The sequence below is a fragment of the Capricornis sumatraensis genome, chromosome 10, assembly GCF_032405125.1.
Source record: "Capricornis sumatraensis isolate serow.1 chromosome 10, serow.2, whole genome shotgun sequence".
NCBI classification, from domain to species: domain Eukaryota; kingdom Metazoa; phylum Chordata; class Mammalia; order Artiodactyla; family Bovidae; genus Capricornis; species Capricornis sumatraensis.
The window spans coordinates 60,117,638-60,141,894 of record NC_091078.1 but is presented as its reverse complement, the minus strand read 5'-3'; the positions used below and the strand labels follow the sequence as shown (position 1 = coordinate 60,141,894).

Here is a 24,257-nt window from a genome sequence, read left to right as displayed (position 1 = left end):
CCTGGAGGGTGTACCAGGTACTCACAGAGAGAGGTATTCCAAGACCAAGCCTTCTTAGGAAGCTGGGGCTAAGAAGCGTATGTACTGAAGAACAACATCTCAGATCCTTTAGCACGTTGCTCTGTGCCAGGATTCTGGCCAACCCATCTGCCAGAGCAACTCTTTCCCCCTTAGGACATTATTATCCCTCACATGGCTCTGGTATTGGGGGTGCGCGGCCTGTGAGGCTGGGCATTCTATCCCCATTCCACAGATGAAGAAGCTGGCTACACTGAAAACATGCCAAACTCAACAGAGAGACTTTGAAAGTGGTTCTCAAGCATGAAAATGCAAGAGCCTTCCTGCACAAATAACTCTCAGACTGTCACTGCTGGCTTGCTGAGGGCATCCTCTGTGAGGAGAGCAGGGAGCCCTCCAGGCTGCCCTGCGGGAACGTCAGAAAGGGGAACTAGGGAAGCCAGGAGCCAGCAGCTCAGGAGTCCAGATAAAAGAAAAGGGAGAGGGAGGCAGGCAGTGGGGCCAGGAAGTGGTCCAGGAATGTAGCTGAGCCCCCAGTCCTCTGCCGTGTGCAGTTGAGTGCACTGCCTCCAAAACACTGCTGAAAATAATTTCTCATCGGATAGTCTCGGCCAAAGAGTCTTAAAAGGGTTTTATAGATGGACGATTTCAAATCCACTTAAACCAGAAAAAAGTCATACACACTTTGGAGTTTATCTGGGCATTAAGTGTCACAAGTACAATAGCAACCTACTTAACTGCAATCTACTGAATAAAAATAGACAATAGTCTAAATGCAAAAAGAAAAGAAAAAAGACCAAAGGTGCATATAATGAAACAAACCTGTCCATGGGATCCTAAGTCCTAGGTTCCATGGCACTATTTCTGTACAGAGACATGCCATCAGGGCAGCTTGTTTTATATGTATCACCTCAACTCATTCCTCAAAGCCACCTGTCATGGTTAAGTATTATGACACGCACTTTCACAGACAGAGGTTTACTGAAGTTACCTAACTTCCAAAGTCACTGAGTTAGTTGTAGCACAGCCAGTGTTCAGTGCTAAAGGCCTAGTTCTTTCCATAAACTCACCCCACTTCCCTCCCCAAACCACAGGTCTGAAAACAAGCAAGGCCATCAGCATTCCAGCCAGGAACGTGGGCTCAATGAGAATCTGGAGGAATACACAGCGGGCAGTGGAACTTCCTCATGGGTGTCCAGGGCCTGCCAGGGGATGCAATGGGGTTTCCGGCCACTGGGGTTCTCCTGCCACTCCTGGGGACCTCCATGCATAGTAATCCAAAATGGGCCCACTGTTTGTATTCACTATTCACACATCCACATCCCTGGTAACAAAAGTGTACTGGGGAGAAATTTTAAAGAATTTTGATACCCAGCTTGGAGCAGCACAACCAGGACTTAGAAGGAAGATGAGAAATCCCCAGGTGCAATGTGGCCACATCACCTCTACCTTTGGAAGCAAACACACTGGAAAGTGAAGAACTGTGTCAAGAAAGTGCCAGGTCTCCCCATCCATCTGAAGGGGGTTCTAGACATTCACAATGCACCAGGAGGCTGGAGGCCTAGGCCCAGAAAAGAGTCCGGTGGGCCTCCGTCTTCCATCTGTTTAACAGGCTGCCCCATTTTCCCCACCCTATGCATGAGTCCAAGACACAAATGAGGCTACAGAGAGTTGCTATTTGGAGTTAAATAGCCTACAAAGTACACCGAGTTATTTGCATTCCCTGAAAATGCAGAGCAAGGAAATCTAGTGAGACTACAATGGAAAGATTATGCTGAAAGATGCATAATACTTGGCTTTTTATCCCACCTCCCGTCACCATCACCTTCTCCCAACCACATGTGAATGACACTGGGGTCAGGCAGGCAAAGAGAGGAAATGTTGTGTTCCCAGTCAGCACCAAGATGAAGGCCTATGGAGCAGGGTGTGGAAAGGGCAAAAACATAATTACAGTCACTACCCTTTTCCTTCTGTTTGCTTTCTTTCCACACCCCACTGTTTTAACTAAAAGGTTTTCATGTCACCAAAAGAGAAGAAGACTCAATCCATTTATGTCAGCAGGGCACCTGAGGCTTAAAAGTTAGAACTAAACTTGCTGGATAATGGACAGCTTGGAAGTGTGTGCTTTTCCCTAATTACATATTAACTTGTTTATTTGGAAATACTATCTGGTTATAATTAGAAAGGAAGAGCAAAATAGAGGGAAAAAAATACTGTCTGACTCATCTTTTTAATGCAGATATATCTCTTTCTAGTTTGAATGTTTTGTTTGTTCTCCACCTACTTAAAAGGTGTAAGGTAAGGTGAAGAGACAAAACACCTAGCCCATCTATTTTGGCTGGCACCAATGAGCAGACAGCAAGATTAATCAAACAGGTAAGGAAGACAGATGGAAGGCATAGATTGGCTATCTGCTATGATCCCAGCCAACATTCTCCAGGGGCCTCACCCCAGGTACATTTACCTGGGTCACTGGAGAACACGGGAATCCTATCAGCTTCTTGGCGGTCCATTGAAAAAGGATGTAAGAACATGGCACCACCACAATGCTGGTCCAGGTCTCAACACTGGTAAGGCTAGCCTTTTTACCTGAGTTACCGGAACAGGAATAAGTTCGAGGAGCCTACAAGTTAATAAGTACCTAATAGATGCTGAGCATAATACAAAACACATCACGTTTATTCCTTGCCACAATCTTGTGTGGCAGACGTGAGCCCTATTTTACAATATGGGAAACAGGGCTCAAAAAGGTGAAGTAACTTAGCCAGCATCACAGTTAGAGCTATAATGAACACAGCATCAGGCATACTTCTATGTCAGCACTCCACCATATCAAATTAAACACAGTAACACAAAAAGGTAATTGCAGAGGAAGAAAAAAAGTTGATTGTATTTTAAACCGTTAAGAAGTCAGAGGACTATAAAATGGAGCCAGAAGGCTAGATTCTAACGTGAGAATACCTTATAGCCCATATTGATAAGACATGACTTTTTAATGGTAGTGATAAAGGTTCCTGGTGAACAGAGTTCTATAGATGAAGTTTATCTTGCAAATCTAATGGGATTTGTTCTTATTCTATTAATTTATCACAGAAATACTGCTATCTATGTCACAAGATTAAAAGAGAAAAAGATGACTTGGTCAAAATAATTTCTTAAAAAAAATCTCTTCTAAAATATGCTTGGAAAACCAGTCAAAAATATATCCTTAGATGATCAATGAGACACAAAGTAAAATGTAGAAAGCAGACAAGATAGAGATGATAAATTCCAATGACCTTTGAGAGACAAAGGAGAAAAAAGAAAAGAAAGGCAAAAAGTAAAATTGCAGAAATGAAAAATTTTATTGAAAGAAAAACAGACATAATAGTGAATCAGAAAACAATCACCAAGCTTACAACTGAATAAATTAAAAAAAGGATGAGCTATCCCTCTTCTGAAATCTAAGGACCTACATTATACAATTTAGAAGTAATCATGAAAAAGAATGTTTGTCCACCCTCTTCCTTCCTTTTCAGAATATGGGACCCCGCATTTCTTGGATCTTTAACAAGTACAAGCTCATCTTACAGCATGCATCCTAACAGAGGTGATACTCCAGCTCCCACTCCAGGGCTGAAAACTGGTTCTTTTGGGGTGAATAAATGTACTCTTTTTAGGCACAGATACACATATAATACGTAAACAGTATATCTATCACATTACATTTTCTGAGGGGATAGATTAGGAATTAATGTCTAAAATGGGTTCTTAAAGAAGTTGAGAAATACTGCCTTTACAGAAATTCTGATTTGGCTTTGCATTAGATGTACAATATAGAATTAAAATATCTTCTAAAACTCTCATGGGTTTTCAAACAAAAGAAGGTGAAAAAAATGCATATTACAAACACCTGATGGTTCTTAGCAGGGCAGTGATAAGTAAAGGGAACATACTTTATAATGCTGAAAGCAGAAAGAGAGAAAGAAAAGTGCTTCCATGAGTTTAATCATCTAGGGTGTTCCTGATACCTAAACCTGAATGGCCCCTGGAAAAGGTAGGCTTAAGGTGGTACAGAGCTCACTCTCCTTCACACCCACCCTCTTCCGGGCCCCCCAACTGTGGAGCACACTGCATCTGAAGAAAGCCACACCCTTTTTGTTTGAAGATCAAAGCAGAACATGTGAAGTCAACAAACAGGAAACTGCTTTCTCATGGTTACTGAATAAACAACTTAAAACAAGGTTTGCTTTGCAGCCCCTCCCTGACACCAAATTTTCTGAAAAGTCAAAGCATCAATTCTCTGCACTCCTCAGAGCCCTCTGACCTGACCTAATTGACTCCTGAGGATGTCAGGAGCGCCTCTGCCTTCCCTAACCATTTGTATTTAAAAGATTCTGAATGCAAGAGAATTAGGAAACCAGCGCCAAACACGTTTTCTTTTCTTTGGCTTAGCTGATGGAGGTTAGTCTGGGCTGTATTTCCAAACCTGCACCGCGAGAGGTGGAGATTGGGGCACTCAGAGGAACTCAAACCAGCAGCGGGGGTGGCTATCCCGGAAGAAAAAGGAGTAGGCGTTACAGAGGTTGCCCGCTTTCCGGTGGTGGATCAGGGACCACAGGGAGTCGCTGAGGAGGGCAGAGAGGGGCCGAGGCCCCTTGTGATCACCTTCCAGCGGCTTGACGATCTGAAGCTTCTCCGGCAGGTAGGAGCGGCTGCTGAACGACATGCCGGAGAAGCCGGTGAACTCGGAGAAGCGCGAATGCGTGCCCAGGGACATGATGCTCTCAGTGGGCGTCAGGGAGCCGCTGAGCAGCTCGCCCTTCTCCGCCAGCTCCCTGAGCTTCCGCTCCTGCTCCTCCTCGAAGAACCTCCTCTCCGAGAGGTAGTTCTCCCGGCGGAGGGACAGCCGCCGCAGCGCCGTCTCCAGGTCGTGGGAGCCCGGGGTGCCTGGCGTGCCAGGCTTCTTACTCCGCTCCTCGTTTCTAGAAGGAGGGGAAACGGGGGGGTGAGCGCGGAGCAGCCAGCAGGGGGCGCTGGACAGCACTGTCCTTACTACTAGTTTCCGGGTGGCAGCTGGAACTTCTAAGGAAACCAAGGCAAGCGGCGGCTGCTGCTGCTGCTACTGCTAAGTCGCTTCAGTTGTGTCTGACTCTGTGCGACCCCATAGACGGCAGCCCACCAGGCTCCTCCATCCCTGGGATTCTCCAGGCAAGAACACTGGAGTGGGTTGCCATTTCCTTCTCCAATGCATGAAAGTGAAAAGTGAAAGTGAAGTCGCTCAGTCGTGTCCAACTCCTAGCGACCCCATGGACTGCAGCCTACCAGGTTCTTCCGTCCATGGGATTTTCCGGGCAAGAGTACTGGAGTGGGGTGCTAATGCCTTCTCCAAGGCAAACGGCTAAATGTAGGCAAAAGTGGGGAAACGAATGCCTGTCCAGAAGAACAATTCCCTCTGTTGGTTTTTTCTTCCTCAGGGAGGTGAGGAGGGGGCTACTAAGGTGCAATGAAAACTTGCAAACACTACATAATAAACCCAGCGCCTACAAATATCTCCCTCGTGACACCTAGGGAAGAAACCTTGTTCAGGCTGCAGTTCCTGGTCTCCAACAGGACAGTTGGCTCCAGGGATGCGCCTTTTTCCTCTTGAATTTAGGGAGCTGAGATCTCTAAGAGAGTTCTGATCCAAGCTAGTGGTTATCAGCGGCAGGGGATTAAGAGGTACTTCGTATAAAATAAATAAGCTACAAGGATATACTATACAACACAGGGAATATAGCCAATATTTTATAGTAACTATTAATGGATTATAGTCTTTATAATTGTGAATCACTATATCGTACACCTATAACTTACATAACATTGTTCTGCAACTATACTTCAGTAAGAAAAAAAATAATAATTAAGTCCAAAAAACCCTCAGAGTTCTGATCAAGCATCTTCCAACTATCTGACTCATCGGTCAGAAAAACTAATTTTGTTAAGTCATAGGAAAAGGATGGACAATGAGGGTGGGGGTGGGGTTCCTGCAGGGCTTCAGGAGGAGAGGGAGAGACCACTGCCAAGGAGGACCCACCCCAGGCATGCAGAGTGTGGTGGGCACTTGCCAGACACGCTGCACCCCAATTTCTAAAGCAAACCAGATTCTGGTCATGAGACAGAGCCTGAGTCCTCCTCAGCCTTTCAGAATCCAAGCTACAAAGGGATTCATGAAATAAATGCTTAACAGATAGAGAGTAACAGAAAAAAAAATATTCATTTATCCTCCCCTCCAACATTTTACAGAAAAGCTGACTTCTGGTGTGTCCTGTTACACCCCTTTAAACTGGTTAACATACCAGCATCAAGATAAGCATTAGCTCAGCCGTTTGGCACAACAAATTTGAGAACTGAAAGGTCTACACTTTTCAGGCCTCCCTCTTCTGATGACTGGACCTGTGTTCACTCACCCGCTACCTATCCCCCAAACAGAAAGATAAAAGTCCCCGGCTGGCTCACCCCAGCTCGGCTGACTCTGTTTCCAGGATGATGCTGTTGGTCTTGTTGTCCAGGACCACGTTGCTGATGTCGCTACCGTAGAAGCTGGACCGGGGGGTGCTGACGCAGCTGGACAGGAGGGAGTTCATGGCTGAGGACTGGTTGGAGCCAGGGATGTTCATGGGGGACGGGGTCAGAGACCTCTGCTTGACGACCTGGTTGATGTTTCTCACGGTCTCAAAGACTCGTTTCTGGTGACTGGGGAGAATGCACAACATCGTCCAAGACTAAGCAGATGCAGGAATGACCGTGGAATTCAACCCTCCCAACACTATTCACTGAGGACCCAACAGGCAGCAGGTCCACTATGACCCCCAAGCAACCCGCCACTCTGTACCTTCCATGTTTCTTAGGGGGTTGGTTGGAATTCAAGAGATTCAACGCCCACAGAATTCAAGGCTCCACTACATGGTTGTGTCCTAAAGGTGATGCTAGCTAGAGTGATACTGCTTCCCACTTCCCCTAAGCTTGACCTACAAACGTATTTAATACTAACTTTTGTCTCCCACCTACTATTTTTCTTGATAGTCTCTAGAATGCAAACTTCAGGAAGGCAGTGTTTACTGCTAAGCATATAGCAGGGCTCAAAATATTTTCATAGAATGAGTCTTTGTCAACCATTCATATTTTTTTAAAAAGTAAGATTTCAAGTTAGTCTTAAACATCTATAATGAGATGATAAACACTAGATGAGTCTCTTTCCGGCCCCCTCGCCCCCGCCACCGGAAACTGCCATCTCTAAGAGCAGAACTGCACTGATGTTCATTTGTTCCCTTCTAAGGAGAAAATGGTAGGTGTGTTTCTGTAATGGCTGCTTCTTTCTGGGTTGCAAACGGCTTCACATGTGCACTGAGGTTTAGGGACACTGGTCGCTCCCGGGGTTCCAAGTTCTGTCTATGGCATTTGGATACAGAGAAAACTTGATTAAATCAAACTCCAGGTTTATTATGCCTCTAAGCAGGTCAAGTGCAAGGTTTCAAGTTAGCAAGAGAGATGATAAAGGCTGACACCCCTAAATGTATGCAGAAGGGAAATGGAAGCCTTGCTCACACCTTCCCAAAGAGCCCTCTGTACCTCACACATACATGTGTGCTCAGTTGTGCCCGACTCTTTGTGACCCCACGGACTGTAACCCACCAGACTCTTCTGTCCATGGGATCTTCCAGGCAAGAACACTGGAGTGGGTTGTCATTCCCTTTTCCAAGAGATCTTCCTGACCCAGGGATCAAATCCGAGTTTCCTGCATCTCCTGCCTTGGCAGGTGAATTCTTTACCACTGAGCCACCTGGGAAGCCCTTCTCTGTATCTCATACTGCATCCTATTTTTCTTTCCTTAACAGATGTTTAAAATACTTTATTTATTTATTTTAATTTTTATTTTTACTTTATTTTGCTTTACAATACTGTATTGGTTTTGCCATACATTGACATGAATCTGCCATGGTAAAAATACTTTAAAGTAATGTTTTCCACCAAAAAGAAAGATAAAAGTGAGTGGGGGGGTGTCAAGACAGAGCTTGTGTGACAAGAGATGGGAAATACATCTGTCCTTCCCCAACTTTCCACAAGTTCATAATATGTATTTAAAACCCAACCAGAGGAGCCATTTGGAAGGAGGATGTTGTTGTTGGCTTCATTCTCTAATTTCCCTTAATCTGGATCGTCTGTGGAAGGACCACAGTGCACTTTGGTGCCCACCCCACAGCCCCTGGGAGCTGAGAACCAAGGCCTTACGCGATGTCTGGCGACTCCGACTCTTCCAGCTGCAGCTCCTTGCGCATGGTTCCCTCGATCTCCGCCGCCAGGGAGTCCTGAGAAAAGCCGGGAGACACACAGCGAGTGAGCAATTCAAGTGCTCTATCTCTGGAGTAGAATATGAGTGTGTGGCCCCTGCAAGGGTGGCCAGAGAAGAGACAGCAGCCAGGTGCTCCAGGGGAAGGGAGACGAGAGCAGGTAAGCACATGGGGAGCTCCATCCAGTGGGCAGCCCTTCAAAAATGGACTTCAGAGTAAAGATTCAGGAGATGAAGGAGAAAAACAAAGACAAGCTAGTGGGAAGTAAGGTCCGAGGGTGGAGACAAGGAGGGGAGTGCTGGACCCCATGGATTAGGTGATGAAGCATCAGAATGATGCTTATAAATGAATGACATAATTAGGATTAAAGAGGAAGCCAGATATATCGAGTTAATTACTAAAATGTTAATAACAGCAAGTGTGATAGAGTAACTGGTAACAACTGTCACTCTGAGTGGGAGATTAGCACAGGTGGTATTTTGGGACATCTGTGGCAACTGACAAGTGCTATTATGATAAGACCTGTGATTTTGATGGATGACAAAGTCCCAGAGATGACTGTGCTGCTGTGCTTGTTACCGCAGCTGCTGTGGTTTGTTACCTACCTTCGCAAGGGAAGGAAACACCAAGTGCAATTAGGGATTAATGAACATAAAAGATAAAATCTTCCTCTGAAGTTCACGGGCTCCCTAAATCCTGTCTGTAGATCCCAGATTAAGAACTATTGCCATAAGGTGAGAGAACTGGGAACATACTTGAGAAAAACTGCTACTCACTGTTTTATTCAGCAGTTAGAAGGGGCTGGGAGCAAGGGAAGCAGATCCGGGCGTTCTGCTCCAGAAGCATGGGCATGATGCAAGCTTTAGATTGCCTTAAATACCTTTCATGCATAATGCACTTTATAAATAGCCATCTTCAAAAACTGAGCTCTGCCAACAGCAGAAAAAGGCAAACAAAAGCTCCACCTCAGCAAATAATAAAAATCTCTCAAAAAGAAATTCATGTAGACCTTCAATTCAGCTTTTCTTATGGCATGGTTTAGTTTTAAAAAACATCTGTCCTTGAGAGCGGGGAACGAAGGAAACAAGATGGCCCCGGGAGACGAGAAACTGGGCAAAAGGGGAAGCGAGGCAGGGGATGTACAAAGCTGCACGGGTCGCCTGTGAGCCGAGCGTAGTGAGCTCGAGATCAGTGAATTCGGGGGCCAGAATGTCCTTGTCTGCCTTCATTGGGATCACTGAATCACCCACGTGCTCCTGGGCAAGTTGACTGTTGATGTTGTGTCTTTCTTTTCGGTTTTCCTTAGCTTTCAGTCAGGCTGAGATAGAGTTCCAGCCTGACTTTATATGTGAAATCAAAGGAGAAAAGGAGACTATGATTTAGGAAAAGTGGGCCAGACAGCAAGGGGTTGGGGTAACAACGTCAGCAATGGGGTGGAGGGTAGGGAGGAATAAGAGCCCTGAGTAAAGGCCAATTCAAAAGGGACCAAGTTTCACAAATATTTATACAGCCCTCCATGCCTATCTCATTTAGGGGGCTTTTCCTCAAGAGTTATTCTCAGAGAGAATTGGTATTTCATCAAACCATTGAAACAGAGCCTGAAAACTCCTTGGTGGTTGGTTTTTCAGTCTGTTGATTCAGCCACCCGGATCTAATGTCTAGTGAGGACCTGTGACGCTACCACATGCCAAGCACTGCACCAGGTGCAGAGTATTAAAGAGAGGGAAGGAGGAAATAGCAAGTAAGACATGGGCCCCCACCTTCAAGGGGCCCTAGTTTGACAGAAGAAGATAAAATGAGAAAGTTCCCCAACCAAATATTACTGGGAAATGACCAGCAGAGGGGCTCCACCCTATGCCACCCAACCACCCCAACCCTGGGAGAGGTCAGCCTCCTGGAAAGCCCTCTTCTCAACCACATTCCCCTAAGGTATAAACACGAAACAGATCAGGCCAGAGCTAAAAAAATAAGACTGTGGGGGAAATAATATAAAAAATATAAAAATACAGCACAAAGCACAAAGGGAAATGTTTTTTCATATTACAGATACCAGAACCAGTGGGAGAGTTGTTAATAAGCGTATAAAGAACTAAGAACCGTAAGGCAACTTAAGAATTCTGGAATGCACTTGTGAGGCCCAAATAGCACATACTCTACAGAAAAAAATAACATAGAAATAGCATCTTCCAAATATCTGAGGTGCCTACAAAATCCAGTTCCTACTACATTTATCTTCTAAGGGCAGGGGTAAAAAAGATAGATTCAGAGGGATGGAAAATAAAGAACCAACTTGTCTCGTGTGGTTAAGAAGCTACTGGCTGGGTTCACAAGCCCTCAGTTTGGATCCAGATCCAAGCTGTAAAAGGGAGAAGCCAGCCACCCATAGAGACTCAGCGCCAGACCTGCCCTCCTCCCAGGAGTGCCTGCTAGCCTGAGGGTGGGAGGCGGGTGGCCAGGCGGCAGGTGGGCACTCACCATAGGAAATAGGCCCAGCGAGTGGTAGCGCCGGGACGTGGTGTTGGGCATGGTCTTGTTCCGGAGGTTCTTGAGCTCCTCCTGTGCCTCGTGGAGCATCTCCATGCACTCCGCGTACTTGTCCTCCAGCTCGCGTAGCTGCGGGAGACCAGGAAAGAGCAGAGAGGGCTCAGATGGTGAGACCAGGTACTTCCCAAGAGCCCGGAAGACCCAGGATTACTAACAGATGTCCTGGCCCCCCACCAGGACCAGCTGTCCTGTGTCCTGAGGCCAAACAGTCCTCAAGGCATGGTTTCTCTAGAACTTGGGGGAAGCTCGCAGACTCAGAAATCTCCTAAAAGACTAACAACTGAGACAAAACAAACGAGAGGGCAAATCATCACTCCCTCATTTCCTGCCACATCTTTGAATGGGGTTCCTTCTGCACACCATGTTCGGTGTCCTCTCCCTTATTGGAATATTTGTCAGGAGCCTGTGCACGCCAGGCTCCAGGCTGGTGAAGAGCCCAGCCTCCCAGGTGCTCAGGACCAGGGTCAGTGGAACTGGGAGCTGCCTTAGGAGTAAGAATGACATTCAATTCATAATGAAAACGGTTGCTAAGAAGGATGGGACCCACAGCCTGTCAGAGGGAGGCTGATGCGCCCCAGCTGGGATGGGGGCCTTATGAAATGAGGGAGAGCCACTTACCTCGGCCGTGAGCTGCCGCTGAGCATCCTTGGCAGCCCCCAGGTGCTGGACGAGTTCTTCATTTTCCACTGCACACTAGAGCGTGGGAAAGGGAAGTCAGCTTCTCTTTTACGACACTTAGCAAAGTCTAACATTTTCCCTCTTATCAACCAATCCATTATGATCTTATCACACACCTACAAGGAGATTTTCATCTTATCCTGGAGTAAAAGTCTGTCTTTTAGTTTTGAAGGCAAAGTCCTTCCTGTGTCTGCATCCATTCCCTATTGCCCACCTCCTCATCCATAGTTGGGCTTCCCTGGTGGCCCTGGGAAGAATTCTGTAAAGACTCGGCCTGCCAAGCAGGAGATGCGGGTTTGATGCCTGGGTCGGGAAGATCCTCTGGAGAAGGAAATGGCAACCCACTCCAGTATTCCTGCCTGGGAAATCCCCTGGATAGAGGCGCCTTGGTGAGCTACAATCCCTGGGGTTGCAAAGAGTCAGAGACGACTTAGCGACTAAGCAAGAACTTTCATAATCACAGCTGCTTTCTGGAAGTCTTTCACCTTGGGCTTCTAGCAAAGGCCTGACATGGGAAACAACTGGTTTTTTGCTGCTTCATCTTAAATCGAAAGGGGACATTGTTCTGTGCAGAACATACAGGTGCCCTGTTTAAGGAGAAATGCTAACCTAGATGATTTATACCTTAAATTCCCAAACTCTCTATTTATAGCACCTTTACGTGTCTTAATGAATTCCATTCATTTGCAGATTTTTCTTAGGAAAATAGATAGTGATAAATATGATCCCCTTGCCAATTCAGGGTAACCAGTTTTATGCTATTGAATCTGCTAAGCTTTAGCAAAAGTTCTCAACGGACAGCCCAATTTCCTAAAATATGAATCCAAAGGGCACTGTCTTTGGGGTAAATGGCCCCCTTCTTGATCTCAGAACTGTCAGAGAAACAGAAGCCTTACAGCTTTCGCCTTCTTCTGCAAATCAACTATTTGGGAGAGGAGGTGTGTGATCTCTTCCTGCTGGCGAGCAGCATCCTCTGTCTTCTTGGCCAGTTCCTCAGAGATGCTGGCAATCTGCACGTTGGCGTCCCCTTTGACCAAGAAACAACAATTACGAGAACCAGAGACAATGGTTTCTTTGTGGTTTGTACAAGGAAAAGAAAAGTCGTTATTACAAGACAGGGGAAGAAGTGGAGAGGGCACATGACGATGAACTTGGGGGGAGAGTCCTCATCTTCCTCTATGGGCTTGGTCTGTCCTGAGGAGGAACCAACCCCTAGCTGTGGCTCCCAGGGTCAGTATGGGAGCCTCACCTCACTGCCTAGAGTCACCTCCCCAGAAATGAGGCAGGCTTTGGCGGTCAGCCCGGAGGCACCACGCCAAACAGAAGGCGACTCTCACCAATTCCACATGTTCCATACAAACACATCACCAATGACAGGAACTCCTGTTGCACTCTGTTCTAGAAAGGAACTATTGCGTGCACAACAATTCCCCTGGGTGTTTTCAGCCCATATTCAGAGCCATAACTCATTTTACTAGATTTAAACATAGGGTGTGTTTCACTGATATTTTGCTGACACTCAAAATGTTCTGTTTGCCCTTTTGTCTGATCTTAATGTGTAAACTTCTCATGGAGAGGGTGGGGGAAGGCACATAATATTTGCAAAGCTGAGAACTCTGGCCTCAAGGTTCACACATCAAATGACTAGAAAGTTATTTTTCCACACCTTCAGTTCAGGACTCTAAAGCTGGACCTAATTTAGCCATTAAATAACCAATATTCCTGCAGAATGCCAAAATGAAAATTAAACAGCCATTTTGGTGAGAGACTGAGACTGTATGGCTGACAACCTCCCACCTAGTTTGTCATAAATGAGGGTGAGGGGTGTCTCACAAGATCAGGGGAGGCCTCTAGTGTTCAGGAAAAAAATGCCAATGAGCCCAGGCTGGCAGGAAGACCACATTCTATCAAGTGATGCAAATCCATCCGGTCTTAAGGATGGCCGATGAGAAAAGTAAAAGGTGGGGGAACAGGAGTGGCAGGGGGCGGGCCATACTCAGCTCCTTCACACAGTCGTTGACCAGCTGCTGCTCTTTTTCTTCGTAGGTGATGGTCTCCGTCTTTAGCTGGCAGGCCTGTGGACAGGGCTCAGGTCAGAGGCCCCACAGCCACACCTGGTCAGGCCAGGTGATGCAGCAAGGGCTAACCTGGGTCTGGAATGCTGCCCTTCAGCATCTCCCCAGCTGTCACCCATTGCGCCCTCAGATACAGAAAGTGAATCCCAACCACTAGAGGGCACCATGCAAAGCAGTTGCTGAAACTGTGAGCCCCTCTATTAGTCCGCCTGTCTGTTCATGTGTGTCTGTCCAGGCTCACAGTCATGGATCCCTTTGTGACCCAAAACAGCCTATGACACATCCTTGCCTACAGTGGGCATTCTAAGGATAAGCCCCACAATAAGAAGGGTTAACAATTACCACACCTGCTACGTGCTAGGTATGGTCCTCTGAGGTTCACAAGTGGGAATCTGTCCTGCTGTTTTCAGATGAGCCAAAACAAGATACAATATGAAGGCATTGAGGTTCAGAGACCTAGGAGCTATGCTTGGACTCTGGATGGCTTTGCTCCTGGGTGTAAAGGTGGGAAGACAGAGATCTGAAGGCTCCAAGAAAATGCCCCAGGTAGAGAGGTATCTCTGAGCTCTCAGGTCCTGGCCCCAGACACATCACCGTCCTGAAAGCTAGGTGGAGGAGTCAGAATCTATGGCTGGGATCAGATTCCCTCTACTTGCTTCACATGATGACTCTAACAGAGGGACCGATCACCATGTGCCTGGGGCCAGAGCATTTACTTAGGGTGGATGCTGGAACTCAGAATGGGGAAAACTGGGCTAGACTCTTTGTTCGGCTGCTGGCTGGCAGAGAAAGCTTGGGTAACCCTCTTGATCACTCTGGGTTTATGTCTCTTATGAGAGGCTGAAAGAGGTGAGGGCTAAGAGACATGACCGTTTTCTCAGGCATAGGAGCATCTTGTTAAGCCCAGACATGAGGCTCTTTGCAACAAGGGAGGCAAGTTCAAGGTGACAGGTGGTCTGCCATATTGAGGGACTTTGGGGAGCCCTGGGCCTGCCTAGGTGAGCTTGCAGCTCAAACTTGACAATCCAAGGGCCTGATAAACAGGGCTGAACCAAACCTCTGGCTGGAGGGCAAAAGCTCAGTGATAAATAAACAAAAAACACTAAATCCCTATGTATCTGTGTTTCTGGATAGGGGCAGTGGGTAAAGGGAAATTATGTGGGTTTGGAGTCACAGAGACTTATAAACCCTGGCTTTGTTGTTCACTAATTTGGAAAATCTTGGGCAATCAAAACACCTAGCAGCCTGGGTCCTGGTTTTCCCAGGGTTTTTCCACCCTTGTTATGAAGACTTTTTTTTTTTTTTTAAAGAAAGCAGGCAAAGTACCCACCACAGTGACTAGCCAACCAGAAATACTCAAAAGCATGAGTTCCCAAGTTGCTTCACCTCAACTTTTTAAAGTTAGTTGTCTAAGAAATATGTCTCCAAGTACTATTTCCTTTGAGCACATCTGACCTGCAGTAGCATGAGAACAAGGCTCTCACACCCGGCCTCCAAGCTGTTTCTACATCCGAGCTGGAGACCACCAGAGTAAGGCCCCACCTTCCAGAAGCTTTTGCCCTAACCGTGAAGGAGGACGGTCTGCCACTCTTACCCGTCCTCACACTGCACAATTCCCTGTCCGTCTGCTGCAACCAGGATGGTGTGTGCTGCCCGGCTTATAAATGAGGCATGCCCACTGGGCACTTGGTGTGGCCGTGACCCAGGGCCAGGTGGCCCTTCCGCAGACCGCCACCCTTGAGAACGGCAGGGCTGTAATTACGGCTGTACTCGCCAGATAAGCACGCTGGGCCACCACCCTTGCAGAGAGGGGACAGGGCAGGGACTGCACTTCACCTCGGATCGAAGTACAACGTTCTCCTCTTCAAGGTCCTTCAGCTTCTTCTGCAGAGAATCCAGATGGAAGTAATTCTGGACGGAGGAGGACGACTCGTTCCTCTTCAACCTGGGGGAGAAAGTCCGCTTCCTAGGGAGGGAGACACTTCCTCCCACCACTCGGCAAACCACACTGCGGCACACAGATGGGGCTTTCAAGGAAAGCTCGCGAGGGTGTGGATGTGACAATGATCCATCAGGCCTCTCCCTCGCCCCCAGGAAAACAGCACAGGCTCGCATCACTTCAGTCCCACATCTCAACCCTTGGCTGCCACTTTGCCTCAGATTTCTGGGGAACCAACTCTATTTCAAGCCTGTACAACTCTGGGATGCCTTCTATCTGTCAGGAACTATTTTAAGTATTCTATATGTATGAACTCATTCAGTGCTCACAGCCCTAAGAACTAAGTTACTATTATTACCCCCATTTTACCAATGAGGGAACAAGCACAGAAAGGTTAAGTAACTTGGCCATGAGCACACAGCAGTGAGCCCCAGAGCCAAGATCTGAACTCGGGTCACTGGGCTCTAGAGTTCACGTTCCTTATAGGAGACTCTGCTGACAGAGAAGAGGACCCCAAGAAGCCCCCACAGATCTGCTGGCCCCTGTATTCCCTCCAACAGCAGAGCCAGCTGTTACTCATTCACAGCCAGGCCTGATCAATCTACACTGACAACTAAGCTGTGAAAGACCCAGGAAGAGGCTAACTAAAATCCCATCAGAAAAGCAAGATCAATCTGTCTGAGGCACTCAGATGCTTGGCCTGGAGAAGGCCGAGGGCAGCTGGCTTGTGCTGCCAGTGAAGGTGACCCTGTCTGGGCAACTCCAAGGTCATGGACCACAGCCAGCGGTGCTCTGGCCTCTGGAGACAGGCCCTTGGTGACTTACGGGGTGGAGCACACAGATTCCGGCTCACTTTCCTCCGCGGCGCTGGTGTAGAACTGAAGCAACTCATCCTTCATGGACAGTTCATGCCGGAGCTGTGACACCTGCACAGACCCAGTTGAGGCCCATCACGCACTCTCCAAACAAGACATCATCCCCATTCATGCTTAAACACTTCCTGCCCAGGGACAATATTTTAAAATTCCTCATTCAAAGTGAAGGCACATCACTGATTTTGTGCTATTCAAGGAAAACAAAGGGTTGTGTTTGATCCTATCTAAGAAACATACGATCAATTACTTTGTGGCAAAAAACCCCTCCACTTAAATTTGTAGTTTTTACTCTAGTATGGAGAAGTGAGAGGGGACAAGCAGATGCTAGAATGATGGATGGGGTGGGGGTGGGGGGACAAGACAGCATATGGGCTTTGCCAGTAAACAGATGACAACTGGGAAGACACCCAGAGAGGTGGACCATGTTATCAAATGAAGGAAGTCATTTACTCCTGCCCAAACCAAATTCCACCTCAGATCAGGAACCTGGCGAGGCCAGCTCTAGGTGGGCAGCAAGCCAGTCGGCCCTTGTTCTTCCACCTGGAAAATCTCACAGCCCCATGTTGTGACCGCTACACCCTCATGGGAATTCTGGCCACGCGTGGCCAGATCTTGCTTTGCACTCAATGCTTACAAGATAGGAATTCCAGATACAGGAATAAAAGAGGCAACCATCAGGAACTGGCCATACCAACTACTGCAGGCACGGTTCTACAAATCACACTTATTTATACTTGAGGTTTAAAGTAAACAAACCTGAGTCATAAAATTGTTCACCTGCCCTTTCACTATTCAGCACTGATGAACAGGCAACCAGCAGGAGAACTGTAATTGTTCTCATTCTTTCTTGTTTCAAATTTGATTTGGGTTCTCTAGTTTATTTCAACTTTTCCTACATAACACAAGTAAATATATTTTATCTTCTGTGGTAAAGCCAGTTTTAGGTGCTTAAAGGCTTCGGCTTCAACACCTAGACATCATTTAATGATGTGCCAAAGGAAATCAGTTTTCAAAGTCCAGGGTTCCCCAAAGGAAAGAAAGGCACTTCCACCCTCATAGGGCAGGATGTACTCTGTGGAAGGTGAGGGAGCCCCAAGCAAGGGCAGCAAAGTGGAGAAACAGCACGTGAGGGCAATGGGGAGCCATTTCCTAGTTCCTGATGGCATGTCTCTCTGCTCAGAAGGGGCCGAGGAGGGGGGCAGGCTAACCTTCTCTCACACGTGGAAGAAGGGGGATTCAGATCAAGATGCTGGAGGCCGGGAAAGCAAGGGTTAACTTTATTTCTTATACCTTATCAGTATCCTTACCTCACCATCTTTTTTTTCCATTTGTTCTATTTTTAAGAAAATTTTCATTGGGGGATAATTGCTTTACAATGGGGTGTTGGTTTCTGCCGTACAACAACATGAACCAGCTATGTGTTTACATATATCCCCTCCCTCCTGAGCCTTCCTTCCACCCCACCCCTTTAGGTCACCACAGAGCACTGAACTGAGCTCCTTGTGCCACACAGCAGCTTCTCATTAGCTATCTGGTTTATACACGGTAATAGATACATTTCAGTGCTACTCTCTCAGTTCATCCCAGCCTCTCCTTTCCCCACTGTGTCCGCGAGTTCAGTTTCTAAATCTGCGTCTCTATTCCTATCCTGCAAATAACCTACCTCATCATCTTTTAAAGAGAACCCAGGATTAAAACCTGTCTTTATACAATGCTGTATGTCAACTGTATCTCAATAAAACTGGAAGAAGAAAGATAAATAAAAATGACAGTAAACCCTTAAAAAACTTTTTCTTACCTAGTGGGTACTCTATTTCATCATATGAAATGATGATTAAACTGAGGCAATAGCTGGGAACAGCTTTAATGAGCAATAGGTCTCAGTACATCTTAGGGACATGCATGAGGGCATCCCCTCCCACTAAGAAAGTTTCTGATAGAAAATAAGGGAAAATAAATGAGAAGAAGGAAAGCAAAGAGTCCTCACAGTTCAAATGCCCTGTTCAAAGGATAGTCAAGATGATGGCAAAGACGCTACCAAGTGGGACCTGGTTCTAAGTTTCTAACTCTTGCTGCAGCAACCCCACCTGACCCTGCAGCCTTCCTCCTCCATCGACACCACATTCCTGCTGGAAAACCAGGGCTGCTCTGCTGTGACCTCAGCCCCCAAGTTCCATATAAATTGTTCACAATGATGGGGGCTGACGACACCAGCCGAGATTTGTATCATTGAAATGGTAGGGTTTCTACCGTGAAAACGATGGGCTACTTTTGGTTTTGTTTTACAAACACAAAATTATACTACTGTACTGACTAAGGAGCCATCACTGCCTCGCTCTGCAGCATGGCTGGCCTCCGGCTGTGCTTCCTTCTCTATCCACCCACACCCACCCAGGCTCAGGGAGCCCCACGCCTTGCTGGAATAGCTTGTGTACCCTTTCACCAAAGCTCTGAGTGCCTTTCTCAGCCCACAGGGTGATCTGGACTCTTGGAGGATGGGGACTGTGACTGGTCCAGACTGTGGGCCTACTGACCACACAAGGGCGGGTCCAACTTGGACCATCCCGTCCTCATTGTCAAAAGGGGTAAATGATCAGAAGAGGTAGCAGAAAGTCAGCCCTCTGTGTCTGGGCTGTGCTTTTCCCAACAGGACCCTGTTCTATCATCACTTTCTTCGGCTGTACCCACGGCACCCAAGACCCTGCAGACGGCTCTCCTGCAGAGGCCGCCAGCGCCTCACCTCCTCCCTGATATGCTCCACCTGCTCCTCCAGCAGCTCGTTCCTCTCGGTTAGTGTCTTGTTCTTCTTCAACAACGACTGGCCAATCCGAGCAGCCAACTCTAGATCCCGCTCTTTCTGTGAGAGACAGAAGTGAGAACAGACATTGAGAAAACCCATGCATCCAGCAGGAGCCCATAGGACTCCGTGTCAATGAAAGAAAACAAGGGCGTTTAGCAATAACAATGGATTACTGAGTCACCATCCATGCACTGGCCTCTGATACATGTTCAAAGAGCAGCTTACTCAGTGACACGGACCCCAAACGATGAAAAGGAACCTTCCATCTGATGAAAACAAGTCTCTCCCTGCAGGTAAAAAACGTGCTTTCCAAAACCTTTCTATGCAACTGCTTTTGGTCTTTGTGTAATCATTTGATAACCTGTCTTCCTACCTGTGGGCTGGGCTCCAGTCACCATGAGTGCCCAGCAGAGGGAAACACTCAGAAACTGTTTACAGGATGAAGGAGTGAATCTAGAAATTCCAAGTGTGCTAAAATAGCCAAGGCAGCCTCTTTGGCATACTTCAATTAAGATGGGATTTACTGAGTTCCTTAGATTCACTGCGTATGCAACAAAAATATTTAAAGTGACTCTAAAATAGAATACAGTTTTTTTTTTCAACTTATGGTTACTTAGACTTTATTTTTTAAAGAAACAGTTCTAAGAATGGAGAAATAATGCATAAAATCACCCTACTTCAGAAACAAAGACTGTTGCAGACACAGAATTTTCTGTTAGCTCAGCAGCTGACATTTAGGGCACAGCAAGGTACAGAGGAAAATCTTTAGTGGCATATAAAGGTCCAGCTGGGTTTATGGGAGGAAAGCTGGCCCCTGACAGTGGAGACAGTGGGGTGGATGCCATCACCAAATCCAGACTTACTGATCCTTGCTGATGAAGCCACTGGCCACCAAGTGTACATTCACGTGCTCACTTATAGGTTGGCATGGGGAGGAGAACTCTGGAAAGTGAAATCCTCTTAGATGTCTATGCTAATTATTCTGCTCATTTGGTGTAAAAAAGCAGAAGACCAGGGACATGCAGTTTGAGCAGAAGAAAGCTGGGGAGGGGTCCCACCTTCCGATAACCAAGTGACCTTATGGTTTACACTTAGCAAGGATCCTCTAGATCCATTCTTTCCAAACACAGATTATAAATCATCAGTAGTTTGAGAATCATTCTAGTCATGGCAACTAACATTTTGTTTTAAACGACATTCAACAACACAGAACTGACATACCAAGGTGCATTCCACGAAGGAAGGTTATTATCTCATGTTTAAATGTCACTTGTCACATATTTACCTACAACCTAAGAGGCATTTCTTAGAGTAGGTACCTGTCCAAAGTTTAACTGCTTCATGTGAACTATTCTACCCTATAATTTGAGAGTGTGGGTTCTGGTTGAACATCCCTGGGGCCTGGTTCCCTTGTCTGTGAGAAGAGGTCGGGTCAAAGAATCTTCCAGCTTTACGATTCATTGAGTTGTAAGACTTTTCAGACAGCAGCTTTTATTTCCAACTTTTTTCATACCCACCAAATGATTTCATGCAACGGAATAGGAACACACCTTCCTTCGCTCATCATGGGAGTTTCAATGAATTATGAGCAAAGCATAGGCTGGGGGGACTGGATCCAGTCGTGATTTAACTCTCTGGAGCTCTTACATGAACGATGGTCTCTCTCCCCTAAGTCTTCCATGATCCTGAAGCCTGTAACTGCTGCCACTACTGTCCCAGAAGACAGCTGGGGGTCATGTCAAGCGAGCCATAAATTCTTCCAACTCCTTCCCCATCTGTGCCTCCCCCTCATGCCCACCCAGGGAACAAAGGGGACCAGTGAGTTTGCCCAACCAACCGAGACACCCCTCTCTGTGCATTCATCGGCACTGGCTTCCACGTCAAAGCAGAGTCCTTATCTCAGTGGCCCTTTATCATTTCTCAGACGCCAACAGTTTTGCATAGTTGGTACCGGGAGGAAATGACCCACAGGGATTGTGTGAGGGAGCCCACTTCTCCAGAGGCTGTCCCCAAATTACCAACCAGTGTAAGTGGTTTCCACTGGCTGCTGTTGTTTAGATGCCAAGTCACATCTGACTCTTTTGCGACCCCATGGACTGTAGCATGACAGGCTCCTCTGTCCATGAGATTTCCCAGGCAAGAATACTGGAGTGGGTTCCCATTTCCTTCTCCAGATAATCTTCCTGATCCAGGGATCAAACCCGTGTCTCCTGCTTGGCAGATGGATTCTTTACTGCTGAGCCACCTGGGAAGCCCTTTAGCTGGCTACGTCTCAGTGAAAACTGCAGCCCCACTGTCCAAAAAAGCATGGTCTCCATAACTCTCACTCCAGCCTATTAAACCTCTCTACTGGAACCCGCCCTCAGACTGAATGCCCAGCAGGTGTTTTATGCTCTTCGGCTCACTGACTACTGTTCTGTGTTGTTGCCATCACGCATACATGCTGCTAAGATCCTGTGCACAAAGACGTTTCATACACAGATTTCAGTGCAAACAAATCAAGCCAAAATCATAATGGATAAAGACAAGCTCAGCAAGGCACTGCTGAGCAAATGAAGGACGCTGAAGGCTTCCCACGGCATACAGGAGCCAGAACCCAAGAGGAATGGGGAGCAGGCAGGGGAAGGAAATAAGTGGTGGTGGGCTCAACCACAAAGCCCCCCAGCCCTCCCAACCTATGCTGATACACCCCAAACCTCAGACCCAAGGCCTCCTTGCCTTACTAAAGGGACGACTCTCACCTTGTCTACACCCCAAATCTAATCTTCATAGTAACATACATAAAATGCTCTGCTGGGGAAAAAAAGGAAGTTACAACAAAAATATTCAGAGATGAAACAAAAACCTTAAACAAAAAGGTTGTGAGAAGGTCTCTGGTTTTCCTCAGGCAAAAGGCTGGCTGGGTTTCTCCTTAAGAATTTCAGGACCGAAAAGAGTCTTCTTACAACCAGCCAAAACATGATAAATATTTACTTCTAAAACCAGGAAAATGGGTAGGAAATGACCACTGTCCAAACTTCAGTGAGAAAAATGGGACCGTAACACATTGTGACCCTGGAAACAAGATATTAAAATAACTGGTTCTTTGATTCCCCAGGAGATGGCAGCCAGGTGAGGCTCAATCTGGCTCTCGCTACTCCCTATCTACATCAAAGTTTTCCTGAAAATTTAAAAGACTGTGACTTGCATCTCGGCCTCTTTTACCAATGAGCACTCGAGCTGCCTGGCATGGCCCCAGAGATGGAGAACAGCCTGCCTCCCACACTGAGCAGTTGACTCATCTCATTCACCCATTTAAGGATGAAAAGCATGACTAAGAGGCCCCCAGAATAACCCTCTCCGTAACTGGGGAGGAGGTAGCTTTGCCCAAAGGTAAATTCCTAGCAGCAGCAAGCCAGGGCAAGCCGCAGAATCCTCTTCCCCTTCAATGAGAAGCAAACTCTTCGGGCCAGCTGAGGGCTGTGCGTGGCATCCGTGCAGATCCTGCTGGTACCCCATCTGCATGTGGCAGGCATGCAAAACCAAAAGAAACAGAACCAAAGCCAGGAAGAGTACAGCATAGGACAGCTGTCACGTGCCTGGGACAATCAGACTTTAACCAGGAAACCCTGCCCAGTTCCAAAGAAAGGCGGCAACTCAGACATGATTCTTATCAAGAGGGAGAGGAATGCTGTATATAGGGTATACAATGCTGTTATATACAAAACACACAGATGCACCCAGACCGTGGCCATGGGGAGCTGCTAAAAATAAAACAAAGAGGGCAGAGCAAAGAGTCACCTGAAGAAACTGCCCCACAAATATTCCTTTCAACAACTCAAACAGTTTTTTTAAAAACACGACAACATACTTTTTATAAATGAGTGACACTCATTTAGGAAATTAGCTGTGAATTGTTGATGACCAGAATCTAAATACTGGGCTGGAGTCCCAGTCTCCTCTGAACACAATCCTCAAACATCGAAGAAGAGATGGGTCTGGCCCTGTGAAAGCCTCGCCCAGCCCTGCCAGCTCACACTCACCAGCCGCCAGCACCCATGGGCCCTGGACACTCATGAAACAGCATCCCGTTAAAAACAAAAGTCAGCCAGTTCATGTTTTTAAAGTAAGAATGTCTCATTGACAATCAACTAACCATACTCTCCAGAACTAAATAAACAGGACAATAAACGACTACAGTCAAAAGCAACAGGGCCACAGTGGTTAAGGGCCCGGGCTAGAAAACAGCTGTACTACGTGGGCATCCTCTGTTCTCTCAAGAGTAGGTCCCTTCTCTGTAGGATGGAGCAGCAATGGCATCTACGTCTGAGAACTAGCATAGAATTAATGAGATGATGCACGGCAGCAGCTAATTCTCAGTCAAAGTTTACCCTTATGAATCAGCATGACCACAGAGGCAGGCATTTATCTAAGGCCTGTCATTTCCAAGATTAAAATGGAGAAGGAAGTCATCCAACAGGGTTCCTGCCTTGGAGAAACTTCTAACCAACCCAGTTGGAAGAACAAAGCTAACAGAACAATAGGATGGGGGGCACGGACTACCTGTGGCTGGGGGTGTGTGGCAGCTTCAGAGGTCCCCAGTGAGCCCTGCAGTACGACATTCAGAGGCAGGAAGAGACAGAGGGGCCAAATGGTGCAAAAGGTCCCATGTAGGAGAGCAGGAGGAAGGTACCAGGGAAGAGTACAGAAGAGGATTCAGGAATGTGGTAAAGTGGATGGCCTTGAATGCCATGCCAAGGAGTGCTGAGTGTCGGGTTTGGGGGTGGGCCAGGTGATTACAGAGGGTTTGGGAGGGTGGCAGTTGCAGAGAAGAAAGGGAGAAAACTCAAAATCTCATGCCAGGGCTCCAAGAGCCGTGACAGTAGTCTTGGGAAAAAATAATAAAGGCACAGACACAGGACCACCTTCAGAAGACTAACTGGGTATGGGGTGAGGAGTGGGTTCAGAAACAGGGCACTGTTGGGGGAAATGGACACAGCAGAAAGGGGTCTGTAAAAACCATTTTCGAAAGTTGGTGAT

General features: G+C 46.9%; 1 protein-coding gene across 3 annotated transcripts in view; it reads right to left on the bottom strand.

Annotated features, from left to right (window-relative positions):
* TRAK1 (trafficking kinesin protein 1) overlaps window positions 1-24,257 on the bottom strand; it is a 103,953-nt gene that overhangs the window by 14,372 nt on the left and 65,324 nt on the right. For all 3 annotated transcript variants that reach the window (XM_068982855.1, XM_068982858.1, XM_068982857.1), the window contains 10 exons: window positions 19,179-19,295; window positions 16,389-16,489; window positions 15,461-15,569; window positions 13,546-13,624; window positions 12,446-12,576; window positions 11,490-11,564; window positions 10,803-10,940; window positions 8,269-8,345; window positions 6,496-6,732; window positions 4,666-4,982 (listed from right to left, as the gene is read on the bottom strand). In XM_068982855.1, the coding sequence (XP_068838956.1) occupies window positions 4,666-4,982; window positions 6,496-6,732; window positions 8,269-8,345; window positions 10,803-10,940; window positions 11,490-11,564; window positions 12,446-12,576; window positions 13,546-13,624; window positions 15,461-15,569; window positions 16,389-16,489; window positions 19,179-19,295 (1,381 nt within the window). The remainder of the gene's footprint in view (window positions 1-4,665; window positions 4,983-6,495; window positions 6,733-8,268; window positions 8,346-10,802; window positions 10,941-11,489; window positions 11,565-12,445; window positions 12,577-13,545; window positions 13,625-15,460; window positions 15,570-16,388; window positions 16,490-19,178; window positions 19,296-24,257) is intronic.